This window comes from Pristiophorus japonicus, chromosome 6 (genome assembly GCF_044704955.1).
Source record: "Pristiophorus japonicus isolate sPriJap1 chromosome 6, sPriJap1.hap1, whole genome shotgun sequence".
In the NCBI taxonomy this organism is placed as follows: Eukaryota; Metazoa; Chordata; class Chondrichthyes; family Pristiophoridae; genus Pristiophorus; species Pristiophorus japonicus.
In genome coordinates, this window is record NC_091982.1 from 16,663,016 (window position 1) to 16,677,294 (window position 14,279).

Consider the following 14,279-nt stretch of genomic DNA (forward strand, 5'->3'; position numbering starts at 1 on the left):
CCTCTCAACCTTCTTTGCTCAATGGAGAACAACTCTAGTTTCCCTAATCTCTCCCCATAATTGAAGTGTTTCATCCCTGGTAAATCTCCTCTGTGCCCATGCCAAGGCATCTTTCTTAAACCACCAAAAACATTTTTTGCCTTTTTCACCACTCTTGCCAGTGTTGATTCTTGTTGGGGTCATAGAATCAGCTAAATTAATGGGACAGGCCATTTGGCCCATCATATCTGCTGGCCAAGCACAATCCAGTCTAATCCCACTTTCTAGCTCTTGGTCTGTAGTACGGTAGGTTATTGCACTTCAAAGGATATGGTTCCAATGATGTCAGAAGCCTCTAGTGCTTCACCCAAGCCATTCTTTATGTAACAAGTGTCAAAAGATTATTCACTCATGGGTAATATCAGCCGCGTCAGATCCTTCCTTCACCGGACATCCACATATCTGCATTTCACAGCAGGGGGCACTAGATAGTGCCCAGGAGCAGGAATTCTGGTTGATTTTTCCCCCTTCAGGGCCCAGGGGTACTGAGGCCAACTATAGCACCTCACCTCAAATCACCTTACCTGAGCACAGACTGAGAATTAATCCTGGGACCTTCCCAGTCTGTAACGCTCAATACTGCATCAGCCAGTGTATTGTGCAACCGAGCGACCCGGGAACTAGAAGATGTTGTTAATACACAGCAATAGAGCTGCTCTGTCATTTCTGTCTGCATTAATGCAGTTGGAAAGCTGTGGGGTTTACTAAACACACTAATGCAAAACCACAAAGAAATTAAAAAATTCCAAGACGCAACCATGCTTACAGCATACATTTACAGCAAAAGCAGAACAAATAAAGGAGAGAAAAATATTTCCATCCTGGAGTAGTAAATCTATAAACACACAATATGCAAGTATTTACAATAGAAATTTCACATTGCATTAAGGCTTTAGAAATTCAGAAATACTCCCTGCAGTTACCATTCCCATCTGTCCCATAGCTTATACATTCTTATATTGATTCCATATTTGTAGAAAGTAAAACTCACCCCCCCGCCCCTAGAAAATACAGAAGGAAAATTATTTAATAAGTGCAGGAATTGAAAGTGCCACTCACCTCGTTTATTGGTCTTAGCCTCAGTGTGGCATTTGCCAGTGTTGCCGCCAAGCATATTTACCATATTGGTGCCAATATGCTGTAGGGACTGTGTGGGGGATGGGAATTCACATTTAATCCAAATTGTTTAAGCACTATTTGTGTGATATTCGTAAATCATCAACTTAAAATTACCCTCATTACCAATAACAGACATTTATCGACCAGCATATCCACATTAGTGTTGTACTGCTTCAAACAGTATTCTCTAGATGCAACCCAATGTTCTGAAGGACAAAATCTATCTGGCTCTTTACAGTTCAGTAGCCACAGTATAAAAATTTCACACACCCAGCATTACTCTATTGAACTCCAGGCAGAACCAGTTCCTATTTATTGCTAAAGTGAGAGATTATCAGTTTGATGAGGTCAGATATGGTATGCACCCATCACTGAAACTCTAGTAAAAGCCGGACTCCACCTCCTCCTCCAAACTGGTGCTGCCCAGCTATGTACCTCGTGGTTAAAGGCAGGAAATTTGGTACTTGCCAAGATTGTTTTTCGGCCAGGAAGAGACACATGGCAGTAGCCTAGAGTCAATTCTTTCCCCAGTTTTTCCTTCTAATGGGAAGGCATCTGGACACTGCTCTACACTTCCCATAGCAGTGGCTGTATGACTAGGAAGTCATCAAACCCACGGTGGTGGTGGAGGGAAGGAGTAATCACGCTTCTCCATAGCATCAAGTACATAACTGTTTCATTAACTATTTAGTGGCAGTTCGGAGTCTTTTACATCACTGTGGCCATGCATCTACTGGAACGTCGAGGAACAGACAGGCTAAATGAGTGGGCAAAACTTTGGGAAATGGAGTTCAATGTGAGAAAGTGTGACGTTATCCACTTTGGATCCAAGATATGCAAATCAGAATTTTTGTGTTTTAATGGCGAGAGATTAGGAGCTCTGGAGGAGCAAATGGATTTGGATGTTCAGGTACATATATCACTAAAACCTAGTGCACAGGTACAAAAAGTAATCAAATGAGCTAATGGAAGCCTTTATCTCAAAGGGGTTGGAATACAAAAATGAGGCAGTGATGCTTCAATTGTACAGAGCCTTGGTCAGACCCCATCTGGAGTACTGCATTCAGTTTTGGACACCAAAACGCAGGACAGATGCATTGGACTTGGAGCGGGTGCAACGCAGATTCACTGAAATTATACCAGGGCTTAAAGGGTTACTTTGAGAACAGGTTGCATAAGCTTGGCTTGTACTCTACGGTTTAGACAGTTAAGGAGTGATCTAATGGAGGTGATATGTTAAAGAGATTCGATAGAATAGAGAGAGAAACAGTCCTCTGGTGGGGGAAATTCAGAACAAGCAGCATAATAAAATTAGAGCTAGACCATTTAGGAGTGAAATCAGGAAGCACTTTTTCTTACAAAGGGCAGTGGAAATCTGAAACGCTCACCCTAAGAGGCTGTTGAAATTTTCAAGAGCGAGATCAACAGATTTTTGTTAGGGAAGGGTGTCAAGCGATCTGGAACAGGTGAGTAAATGAAGTTCAGGTATAGACCGGCCATGATCTAACTGAATGGTGGAGCATGTTCAATGGGCTGAATGGCCTATTCCAGTTTCTAGGTTCCTTTGTCAATAGGGTACCCTCAATTAATTTATCTTTGTGTCTGTAAACGCTTTCAGAGATAGAGCTTCCTTTCCTTCCACACGACTGAAATTCAAATACAGGTCCGAGACAGCAGCCAATCACCAAAGAGTGGAGGCTTTGGCCCAAGTGAAAAGACTAGTGACATCCCCACTCAAATCTGTGCATCCTGTATTAAAAGAACGCTTAGTCTGCTTCAGGATCAAAGAGTGATTAACCAGAACAAATATTGAATCCGTTTAAACATTACACCCCAAACAATTACATCTAAGTGCTAAGGCTGGATCTTTGCATAACAAATTTAGAGATGATGGATGGGTGTTGCTGGTGGACAGGAGCAATCCAATAGTAAGAAGCTGCCCTTTTAGAACCATAGAAAATTGGAGCATTCGGTCCATCATGCCTGTGCTGACTCTTTGGGAGAACAGCTATACCCCCTCCTCATCCTCGAGTACCTGTCCAACTCCCTTTTAAAATTATTGATGGAATCAGCTTCCATCATCTTTTCAGGTAAAGTGTTCCAGGTCCCGACAACTCTGATAAACATTCTCATCTCCCCTCTAGATCTTTTGCCAATGATTTTAAATCTATGACCTCTAGTTATTGGCCCACTAACCAAAGGGAATAGTTTTACTATATCAAACCTCTGATTATCTTGAAAACCTCTAAAAGGTCACCTCTTAACCTTCTCTGTTCCAAGGAGAACAGTCCTAACTTTTCCAAACTCTCCTCATAACTGGTCCCTCAACCCTGATAACAGCCTGCTAAACCTCCTCTGTATGCTTTCTAAGACCTGAAGTGTAGTGCCCAGAATTGTCCATAATATGCCAGCTGAGGCCGAACCACTGATTTATAAAGTTATAGCATGATCTCTCTCTGCTTTTATAGTCTATTCCTCTATTTAAAAACCCAAGTAGCCCATATGCTTTTTAAACCACCTTCAATTTGCCCTGCCACCTTTAAGGATTTGCGTATATGGACACCAAGGTCTCTCTACTCATTTACACTTTCAAAATTGTGCCATTTATAATACACTGTCGTTCCATATTAGTCCTTGAGGCCTTCTGTTCCTGGTGACTTCATGTACGGGCCACAACCTTCTATATAGTGGCTACAATAAAGCCAAATATTTCAAAAGTTCCGTTATTGGTGCACACAGCTTCCCCATTCAAAATTACTCTGGTACCACTCAGTAACTAGAAGATGCTTCCTGGTGCTTACAGTGCATGGAAGCAACTGGCAAAGTTAACAAATGTGCACACAAGAAGCTGTAGTGTTTGTTTTGGAATATAGGTGCCCATACACTAGGTCACAAAGCAATGTGAAAAAGAGGCATGTAAGTTTTACGCCTATCGTGTATGTTAATGCAGGAAGTGAAACATTTTCCATTTCAAGTGTTAGCATCTTCTAGGTCAGGCTTACTCTTCAACAATGCAGTTTAGAAGAGCCCTGTATCAGTGAGACATTTTTCCATTCCTGGAGCATCTGACTAAGTTGCCAACTTCAAATACAGATCACTTTTGTGATTTAGACTCATGGCCATGTGGAACTGAATTGGGTCTCCCCAAACCATTTCACATTGGACTCTTGCAGCAACCAGATAGAAAAGGCTTTCAAAGCACCAGTCTGAGATGGATTTGAACCTATGAAAGAACAATGCATCACCCAACACTCCACCATGACTTCAAAGCTAACAGAAGTGTTCACTGTGTAAATTTGGAAAAATCAATGACATTACAAACATGCCAACCAAATGATACTATTGGGCAAGTGAAGCCTAGGTAGCTCTAGCAATACAATACTGGGACTCAAGTTCTCTTGAGAGAGGGGCAATAGGTTGTCATAAGTTTGAATCACACCCTTGACGGACATATTAATCTTACCTAATCTTATTGAGTAGGATCCTTTATAAATCTTTGAAATACAAGAGAATAGGACAGTGAGCCAGACTGTTAAATTATCAGAAATGGTGCTGTCTAAAAACCATCCACAAGGCAAGGATGTTCAATTTTCAGATTTCCATTAATTGGTGCTGGCTAGCACCTCCATTCCAATTATCAGTAACTAACCTGGCTGTTTACACAGGGTAAGTTCAGCCTCAACACTATTTCAATCCTATCCCTCTCATTAATAGCACTTCACTCCCAATTTATCCATCTCTGGAAGGCACCAAAACTTCATGGGGTATAATTCTATGGGCAATAGGAGTCCTCCAATACATTATCCAAATTGCCATTCAAGTGTGTGCTTAGGCAGGGAAAATCACAAGGATAATCAACCAGTCAAGCCCAATCCTGTCCTCACCTGACATTCGCACAGCATAGTGGGTCACAGAGGTCATTGGATGGTGATCAGACCCAGAGATCCTGGCTGATTTCCCCCCTACCTAGTCCATCACAGTAAGTCCAATAGTAACATCTACTGCTGTCCCAACTGAGATCAGCTAACTCAGCATAGACCACGACGGAAGCTAGGATCTTTCTGATCTGTAAGATTTAGTACTACATTGAGCAGCAGATTTCCAAATAAACTTATGGAAAATTCGCTCTAACCTTCCTAAATACACCCTCAATTGACACAATAAATTCAAATGTTTTGGTTCCAAATACAGTCAGATTTCAATCTGTTAAATTCCTTCACAACTGAAAAAAATAATCGAATGCACATAACAAAAGAAATTAAATGAAAGAATTTCGCTAAGTGTCTTGTCTTTGTTATAAATGCAACTCCACAGCTTCAATTAATATTGTTCCCTAAAGTCTGCAAGACCTCAATTATAAACCTCTTTTACAGGTTGTAAGAATCACTGTACATTCAATAATATACAAACTAAATATCAATGTTTCTTGATCTCTTCCTTTGCTGTATAACGGGATGCCTCTTCAAGCAAACAGTCTCCAAAAACCACACGAAAATGATTTTGAATCATTCATGTTTTATCGTCCTCGCTTTCAGGATAAACGCCCCTCATGCAGATGCGTTGGAGATGATCATCCAACTGATCACAAAGTAGAAAAGGAATATCGGGTAAACAGCAAGGGCCTTACGATTAGGTGGCTGGCTGTCTGCCAGAAATGCTGTCGAGGCTAGGAGAGAAAAAGAAAAAAAAATTGACAACGTGCACGTTAAGGAAACAAAAGATTTTCTCCAATTCTTCTTTTGTTGATCATTGACCCACAACCCTCATCACCAAACGACCTAGCTGAGAAAGATAGGCATCTGCTCCCAGGCCCCTGACAGTGCAGCTCTGAAGCTGGCAACCAGTAGGTGCCTCAGACTGTCTCTGGCCAGGCAGTGAAGTACCTAGCTTCTGCATTTCTTACATTACAACAGTGACTATACTTTAAAAAGTACTTCATTGGCCATAAAGCAATTTGGGACGTCCGGTGCTCGTGAAAGGCACTATATGAATGCGTCTTTTTTTCTTTCTGATTTTTCAGCCAACATTTATGTATAAACCTAGGTGATGTTTTTCTTCCTTTAATCCATTTTTGAATTTTCATCCCCGTATTTCAGCTTTTTCCTCTAATTTTCTGTCTGATTTTCTCCCCTTACTGATCCTCCAATGGGTGGTGGAACTCTTGCTGGGAGAGAGCACCTCAAGCACAGCAACCCTCTAATACCTTACCAAGTTTACACACTTCACGTGTAAGCCGAAACATTGAGTGTGAGCAGGCTATTGGACCAGGAAGGACATCACAGCAGCGTCTGATCCAGTCGTCACCATATGTGTGCACACAAACTTTCCAGCAGAGTCGCTGGATAGTGATCAGGATTAGCATCCCTGGCTAACTCTACTCTCGAAATCCAAGTCATTGAAGCCAATTGTGGTAACTCTACAATCACCCATCTGATTTATGACAGAATTGAGATTGATTCTGGGATATTTTTGGTCTTGGGGCAGTGTCATTACCCACTAAAGAATTTGTTTTTAAATAAAATTGTTTATTTTTTCTTCTTTTTCATCATGGTACTCTTCATCATCATCATCATAAGCAGTCCCTCAGGGTCGAGGATGACTTGCTTCCACACTAAAAATGTGTACTCAGGTGACTGATGAACTCATTTTAAACAGTGGAAGATGCCTGTGCGTGAATTCTTTTAACACACAGGCAATTCTTGCACACCAGTCACCATGAGGTACTCCTCAGATGCAGCATTAACTGCTATAGTACCTAAATGATCGAGATATTTTAGGTGATATATGAAGCAAGCAGATCTCTTTGGGGTTGACATGGCTCCATGATGGCACACCTGACAATGGAAGCTCGGAACCTAGAAGCCTAGTCAACCCTCCGTGGTAGACTTGATAATCCGATTATCAACCGGGCAGGTCCATAGAACCTGATGCTATGACTATAATCAGATAAGTAAAAAAGGAATGAAGTGAGGGTAGTCCCTCATCAAGCTGGAGCAGGAGCAGGAGAATCGAGAGGCCCATAAAAGGGGCCCGCGAGTCGGAGGAGCCACAGGAGCAGGAGTGGGAGGATCAAGAGGCCCATGAAAGGGGCCCGAGAGTCAGAGGAGCCAGCTGGTGCAGGGAAAAAAAAGTTTTTTTTTTTAAAAATCAACACTGAAGTGTGACGTCACAGCCAAGCGGATAAGTGATTGGCTGGTGGATTGGTGAGTACTTTTCTTTTTCCTTTCGATAGGAAACCTTTGGCATTGTTGTAAGTAGCATCTGCCAGTAAATATATGTGATCTTTATTATCTAAGGAGAGCCAATTAATTAAATCGGCTGTTTGCTGAGTAGTGGCTGGGCGTGTTGTGCTAAGGTTTAGAGTTCAGTTCTACTCGATAGTGGTGAGTGTAACTAGAGGGATGGCAGGGCAGCTCAGTCCCGTGGATTGCACATCCTGTGGCATGTGGGACGTCCCGGATGCTTCGCACAGCCGGGGCGACCACGTGAGCGGGAGGTGTCTCCAGCTGCACCAACTCGAGCTCCGTGTTTTGGAGCCTGAGCGGCAGCTGGGGTCACTGCGATGCATCTGCGAGACTGAGCGCGACGTGGATAGCACGTTTCTCAAGGCGGTCACCCCACAGCTTAAGAGTGTGCAGGCAGAGAGGGAGTGGGTGACTGCCAGACAGAAGAGGAGGACTAGGCAGGTAGTGCAGGAGTCCCCTGAGTCCATCTTGATCTCCAACCGGTACTCTGTTCTGAGTGCCGGTGGGGGCGATGGTGGCTCTGGGGAGTGCAGCCAGAGCCAAGTCCACTGCACTACAGGTGGCTCAGCTGCATGGGGGGGGGGGGGGGGGGGGGTGAAGAAGAATGGATTCAATAGTCAGGGGAGCAGACAGGTGTTCTGCGGCTGCAGACGTGACTCCAGGATGGTATGTTGCCTCCCTGATGCCAGGGTCAAGGATGTCACCGAACGGCTGCAGGGTATTCTGTGGGGAGAGGGTGACCAGCCAGAGGTCGCGGTTCACATCGGTACCAATGACATAGGTAGGAAGAGGGATGAGGTCCTCCAGGCAGAGTTTAGGGAGCTCGGAGAGAGATTAAAAAGCAGGATCTCAAAAGTTAGTAATCTCCGGATTACTCCCAGTGCCACGAGCTAGTGAGTACAGAAATAGGAGGATGGAGATGAATACGTGGCTGGAGAGATGGTGCAGGCGGGAGGGCTTTCGTTTCCTGAGGCATTGGGACCACTTGTGGGGGAGGTGGGATGTACAAGCTGGACGGGTTGCACCTCAACAGAGTCGGGACCAATATCCTCGCAGGGGGGGTTGCTAGTGCTGTTGGGGAGGGTTTAAACTAGCTTGGCAGGGGGATGGGAACCTGAAACTAGATTCAGTAGGGAGAGGAGTAAAGCTGGAATTAGAAAGCAAAAATAAAGAAGTGAGTTTGAAGGAGAGAGGAAACAAGCAGGAAAAAAGGGGAAAGAAACAAACTTAAGGGCACTTTGTCTAAATGCATGTAGCATTTGTAACAAGATAAATGAGTTGACGGCACAAATTGAGACAAATGGGTATGATCTGATAGCCATTAGAGATGTGGTTGCAAGGTGACCAGGACTGAGAATTAAATATTCAGGGGTATGTGACAATCCAGAAGGACAGACAGAAAGGAAAAAGAGGTGGGGTAGCTCTATTGATAAAGAATGGAATCACTGCAATAGTAAGAAACGATATTGGCTCAAATGATAAGGGCGTTGAAACAGTTTGGGTGGAGATAAGGAACAATAAGGGGGAAAAGTCACTGGTGGGCGTAGTCTATAGGCCCCGTAACAGTAGCAACTCTGTTGGTCGGAGCATAAACCAGGAAATAGTGGGGCTTGTAAAAAGGGAACAGCAATAATCATGGGTGATTTTAACCTCCATATTGATTGTTAAATCAAATTGGTCAGGGCAGCCTTGTGGAGGAGTTCATCGAGTGCGTAAGGGACGGATTCCTTGAGCAGTACGTAATGGAACTAACCAGGGGCCAGGCTATCTTAGATCTGGTCCTGTGTAATGAGACAGGATTAATAAACAATCTCCTAGTAAAGGGTCCCCTCGGAATGAGTGATCATAGCATGATTGAATTTCAGATGGAGGGTGAGAAAGTTGGATTTCGAACCAGCGCTGGTAAACTAAAATAAAGGAGGCTATGAAGGTATGAGGGCAGAGTTGGGTAAAGTGGACTGGGAAAATAGATTAAAGTGTAGGACGGTTGATGAACAGTGGTGTATATTTAAGGAGATATTTCACAACTCTCAAGAAAAATAGATTCCAGCGAGGAGGAAAGGGTGTAAAAGAAAAGATAGCCATCCGTGGCTAACTAGAGAAATAAAGGATGGTAACCAATTAAAAACAAGGGCATACAAAGTGGCCAAAACCAGTGGGAGGACAGAAGACTGGGAAGCTTTTAAAAGCGAGCAAAGAACGACTAAAAAAATGATTAAGAAAGGGAAGATAAGACTATGAAAGTAAACTAGCGCAAAATATAAAAACAGATAGCAAGAGTTTCTATAGGTATATAAAAAGGAAAAGAGTGGCTAAAGTAAATGTTGGTCCCTTAGAGGACGAGACCGGGGAATTAGTAATGGGGAACATGGAGATGGCAGAAACTCTGAACAAATATTTTGCATCAGTCTTTACGGTAGAGGACATTAACAATATTCCAACAGTGGACAGTCTGGGAGCTATAGGAGGGGGGGGGGGGGGGGCGGGGGGGAGGAATGTAACACAATCACTAAGGAGATGGTACTCAGGAAGATAATGGGACTAAAGGCAGATAAATCCCCTGGACCTGATGGCTTGCATCCCAGGGTCTTGAGAAGTAGCGGCAGGGATTGTAGATGCATTGGTTGTAATTTACCAAAATTACCTGGATTCTGGGGAGGTCCCAGCAGATTGAAAAAGTGCAAATGTAATGCCCCTATTTAAAAAAGGAGGCACTAAAAAAGCAGGAAACTATAGACCAGTTAGCCTAATATCTGTGGTTGGGAAAATGTTGGAGTCCATTATTAAAGAAGCAGTAGCAGGACATTTGGAAAAGCAAAATTCGGTCAGGCAGAGTCAGCATGGATTTATGAAAGGGAAATCATGTTTGACAAATTTGCTGGAGTTCTTTGAGGATGTAACGAACAGGGTGGATAAAGGGGAACCAGTGGATGTGGTATATTTGGACTTCCAGAAGACATTTGACAAGGTGCCACATAAAAGGTTACTGCACAAGATAAAAGTTCACAGGGTTGGGGGTAATATATTAGCATGGATAGAGGATTGGCTAACTAATAGAAAACAGAGAGTCGGGATAAATGGTTCATTATCTGGTTGGCAACCAGTAACTAGTGGGGTTTTGCAGGAATTAGTGCTGGGACCCCAACTATTTACAATCTATATTAACGACTTGCAAGACGGGACTGAGTGTAAAGTGGCCAAGTTTGCTGACGATACAAAGATGGGAAGAAAAGCAATGTGTGAGGACACAAAAAAATCTGCAAAAGGGCATAGACAGGCTAAGTGAGTGGGCAAAAATTTGGCAGATGGAGTATAATGTTGGAAAGTGTGAGGCAGTTTGGCAGAAAAAATGACATGGAGAAAGATTGCAAAGTGCCGCACTACAGTGGGACCTGGGGGTACTTGTGCATGAAACTCAAAGGATAGTAATGCAGGTACAGCAAGTGATCAGGAAGGCTAATGGTATCTTGGCCTTTATTGCAAAGGGGATGGAGTATAAAAGCAAGGAAGTCTTACTACAGCTATATAAGGTATTTGTGAGGCCACACCCGGAATACTGCGTGCAGTTTTGGTTTCCATATTTACGAAAGGATATACTTGCTTTGGAGGCAGTTCAGAGAAGGTTCACTAGGTTGATTCCGGGGATGAGGGGGTTGACTTATGAGGAAAAGTTGAGTAGGTTGGGCCACTAGAATGTTCCCAATGTTGGGGAGGTCCAGAACCAGGGGTCACAGTCTGAGGATAAGGGGTAAGCCATTTAGGACCGAGATGAGGAGAAACTTCTTCACCCAGAGAGTGGTGAACCTGTGGAATTCTCTACCACAGAAAGTAGTTGAGGCCAATTCACTAAATATATTCAAAAGGGAGTTAGATGAAGTCCTTACTACTCGGGGGATCAAGGGTTATGGCGAGAAAGCAGGAAGGGGGTACTGAAGTTTCATGTTCAGCCATGAACTCATTGAATGGCGGTGCAGGCTAGAAGGGCTGAATGGCCTGCTCCTGCACCTATTTTCTATGTTTCTATGTTTACTCATTGGAACTCAGAAGAATGAGAGGTGATCTTATTGAAACGTATAAGATTATGAGGGAGCTTGACAGGGTGGATGCGGAGAGGATATTTCCACTGATGGGGGGGACTAGAAATAGAGGGCATAATTTTAGAATAAGGGGCCGCTCATTTAAAAGAGGTGAGGAGAAATTTCTTCTCTTACAGGGTTGTAAATCTGTGGAATTCGCTGCCTCAGAGAGCTGTGGAAGCTCGGACATTGAATAAATTTAAGACAGAAATAGACAGTTTCTTAAACGATAAAGGGATAAGGGGTTATGGAGAGCGGGCAGGGAAGTGGAGCCGAGTCCATGATAAGATCAGCCATGATCTTATTGAATGGCGGAGCAGGCGCGAGGGGCCATATGGCCTACTCCTGTTCCTATTTCTTATGTTCTTTTGTTCTAAGCTGGACAATAGAGGAAAAGTGTTAAAGGGGGACGGTGTGAGTCAAAGGCTGCAGGGAGGTCGAGGATAGATAATGCACCATAATCAGAAAGAACACCATATATGACTTTGATGGTGCTGTGCCTTTTTTTGTCTTATAACACTTCTGTGAAGCACCTTGGGATGTTTTACTCCATTAAAAGGATCTATATAAATACAAGTTGTTGCTGTAGTTTGATTGGGACTGTTTTTGTACTGGTAAGCTGTGCAGCTTTAACTGGTTAAATTAAAGAACTACCCCTGCGCACTGGCTCTCCAAACCTGTACCTAAGTTCTTTCAACTTGGGTAAGCAGGATGTTTGCCTATTTGTGGGGGGGGGGGGGGGAAAGAGTGCACATAGGACAAATTGAAACCCGACAAGTGAGTATCATTTCACAGCAGCTTGAATTGGAAACTCAAACATGGCAATGGGTTTCCAAGCCCAGACACATGGTTGATCAAAAAAGTAATATTGCAGTACTGTCTTCAGCCACACGGTGGCACTGAACACAATATCCTGCACAGCGCCATCAAATGCATAAAATCAGGTACTACAAGAACATTAGATTCATCAAAATAAACAGTGATCAAAGCAAATCACGTACTAGAATAATTCAGTGAAATGGGGGTACAAGAGAAAGCAGGATTGTGTGCAAATTATGAGCTTTAATATTAACACAAGCTCTATGAAGATGACAGCATGTAATGGCCATATTTCTTTTAATAGAAATGAGTTTCCTTTTCTCTCTTGCCTTACTGTTGGTCAACCCTAGACTGCACAGATCAAGCATCAGAAGGTACAGGGTGCTCAGCTTATTGCCATTCTACCAGAAAGCATAGGATTCTGGGAAGCCCAGCTAATTATTCTTCATGATGGGGTCTGGACCCTGCTGCAATGTCATTTTATAACCAGAAATAACTTTAACTTGTCCTGTAAAATTGGCCTTGTGTTTCAGTCTTTATTTATAGTGTTTAGAAGAAACACTTACAGTTTTAATATGTTTTCCTTCCCAAATTGCACTTTTAGTCCAAATAATGTCAAAAACGTAGTGTTTACTTTCCATATTTTGAATCTAATCTTTACTGGAATGTTTTGGCAACTTGCCTAGAGAATTTCCTAATTGTTGTTTCCCTTCTCACACAGCTCACGAAACTGGGGCTTGAATGGCACTAAGACTTTATTCATCAGTTTTAATTTCCAACGTCTGTGCCAAAGGTTGTGGACTACAAATCAGTGTTTAAGGTCTAGTATTAATGGTAAGAAAATTGGTTCCAATGCAATCATCTTAGTCAAGAACTGTTTTCTTCCTCGTTTGACTCACCACCTCTCTTCCATGGCAATATGAACACAGCTAGGAACTCTGGAAAAGCTGCGTTAGGGGGTAAAGGGAGGGAAATCACATCTGATCCCATTACCCTGTGATGCAGTTTGTCAGACCTCTAACCCATTGCAGCACCCGCAAGGGCGTAGCTACAGTAGTGCCGAGTTCGACTGTTCATTTACTGCACGGTTTTAATCACGGGCTGAGTTACTTAAAGAAAGCGGTCAATGACTTACCGAATGTTGACCAGCCAAATGCAGCCAGCACAATAATAAAGCGAATTATAACCACTGCCATCGGGATTTCCGACGTGCTGGAGTGTGGAGCCAGCCGGATCAGTGAGCAGATTATCATAGCTACAGTGAGTGGCAATATGCAATAACCCAGCACACACAAGCTTTGAAAGAAGGAGCTGGGAAGTAAAGAGAAATAAATAAAGCTATCAGTACAGTGCTCTCAATCTTTTCTGTGCCTTCTTTGCATTTCTGCTCTATCTATTCCCTCTCTGCACCATCAGCCACTGCCTGGCACCATGCTTAAGCCAGAGGAGTAGACTTTATCACTGTTGATGTTACTCAGTCTTTCATCCTGTCATTCAGGGCTATAACATAAATACAAAATAATCTCATCAGGATAGTGAAGCTCCCCCAATGATTCAACTGGAAAATTAATTTACCAGTGTGGAGTTGAGCCACACAAACCAGGCCCCAGGGTAACTCTGTGCCAAGTTAACTGACATCAGCCAGGGTAGCACGAATGATGCTACAATCTGCATCACCAAACCCGAGTTAGGATGGGGAGAGGGAATAAAACAGCCATGGTTCCTGCTCCCGATTACCATCCAATAACTTACATTTATATATAGCGTTTAACATAGAAAACACCAAGACACTTTACTGGAGACCGGGGGGGGGGATCATTTTTTTTAAAACCGCAACAAAAGATAACGCCTTGGCGGAAGAGTTAAGTGGATTGACTGACAGCTTGTTCGAAAAGATGGTTTGTGCTAGGGGTTTAAAGGTGGAGAGAGAAGTAGAGGGACAGAAGAGATTAGGGAGAAAAATCCAGAGAGTAGAGCTGAG

At 43.2% G+C, this 14,279-nt stretch overlaps 1 protein-coding gene across 1 annotated transcript in view; it reads right to left on the reverse strand.

Moving 5' to 3' along the window:
- Nucleotides 1–798: 798 nt before the first annotated feature.
- Nucleotides 799–14,279, reverse strand: part of yipf6 (Yip1 domain family, member 6) — a 45,055-nt gene continuing 31,574 nt past the window's right edge. Inside the window, exons 6-7 of the mRNA XM_070882635.1 lie at nt 13,434–13,609; nt 799–5,824 (exon numbers count right to left, since the gene is read on the reverse strand). Of these exons, the coding sequence (XP_070738736.1) occupies nt 5,706–5,824; nt 13,434–13,609 (295 nt within the window). The 3' untranslated portion in view covers nt 799–5,705. The remainder of the gene's footprint in view (nt 5,825–13,433; nt 13,610–14,279) is intronic.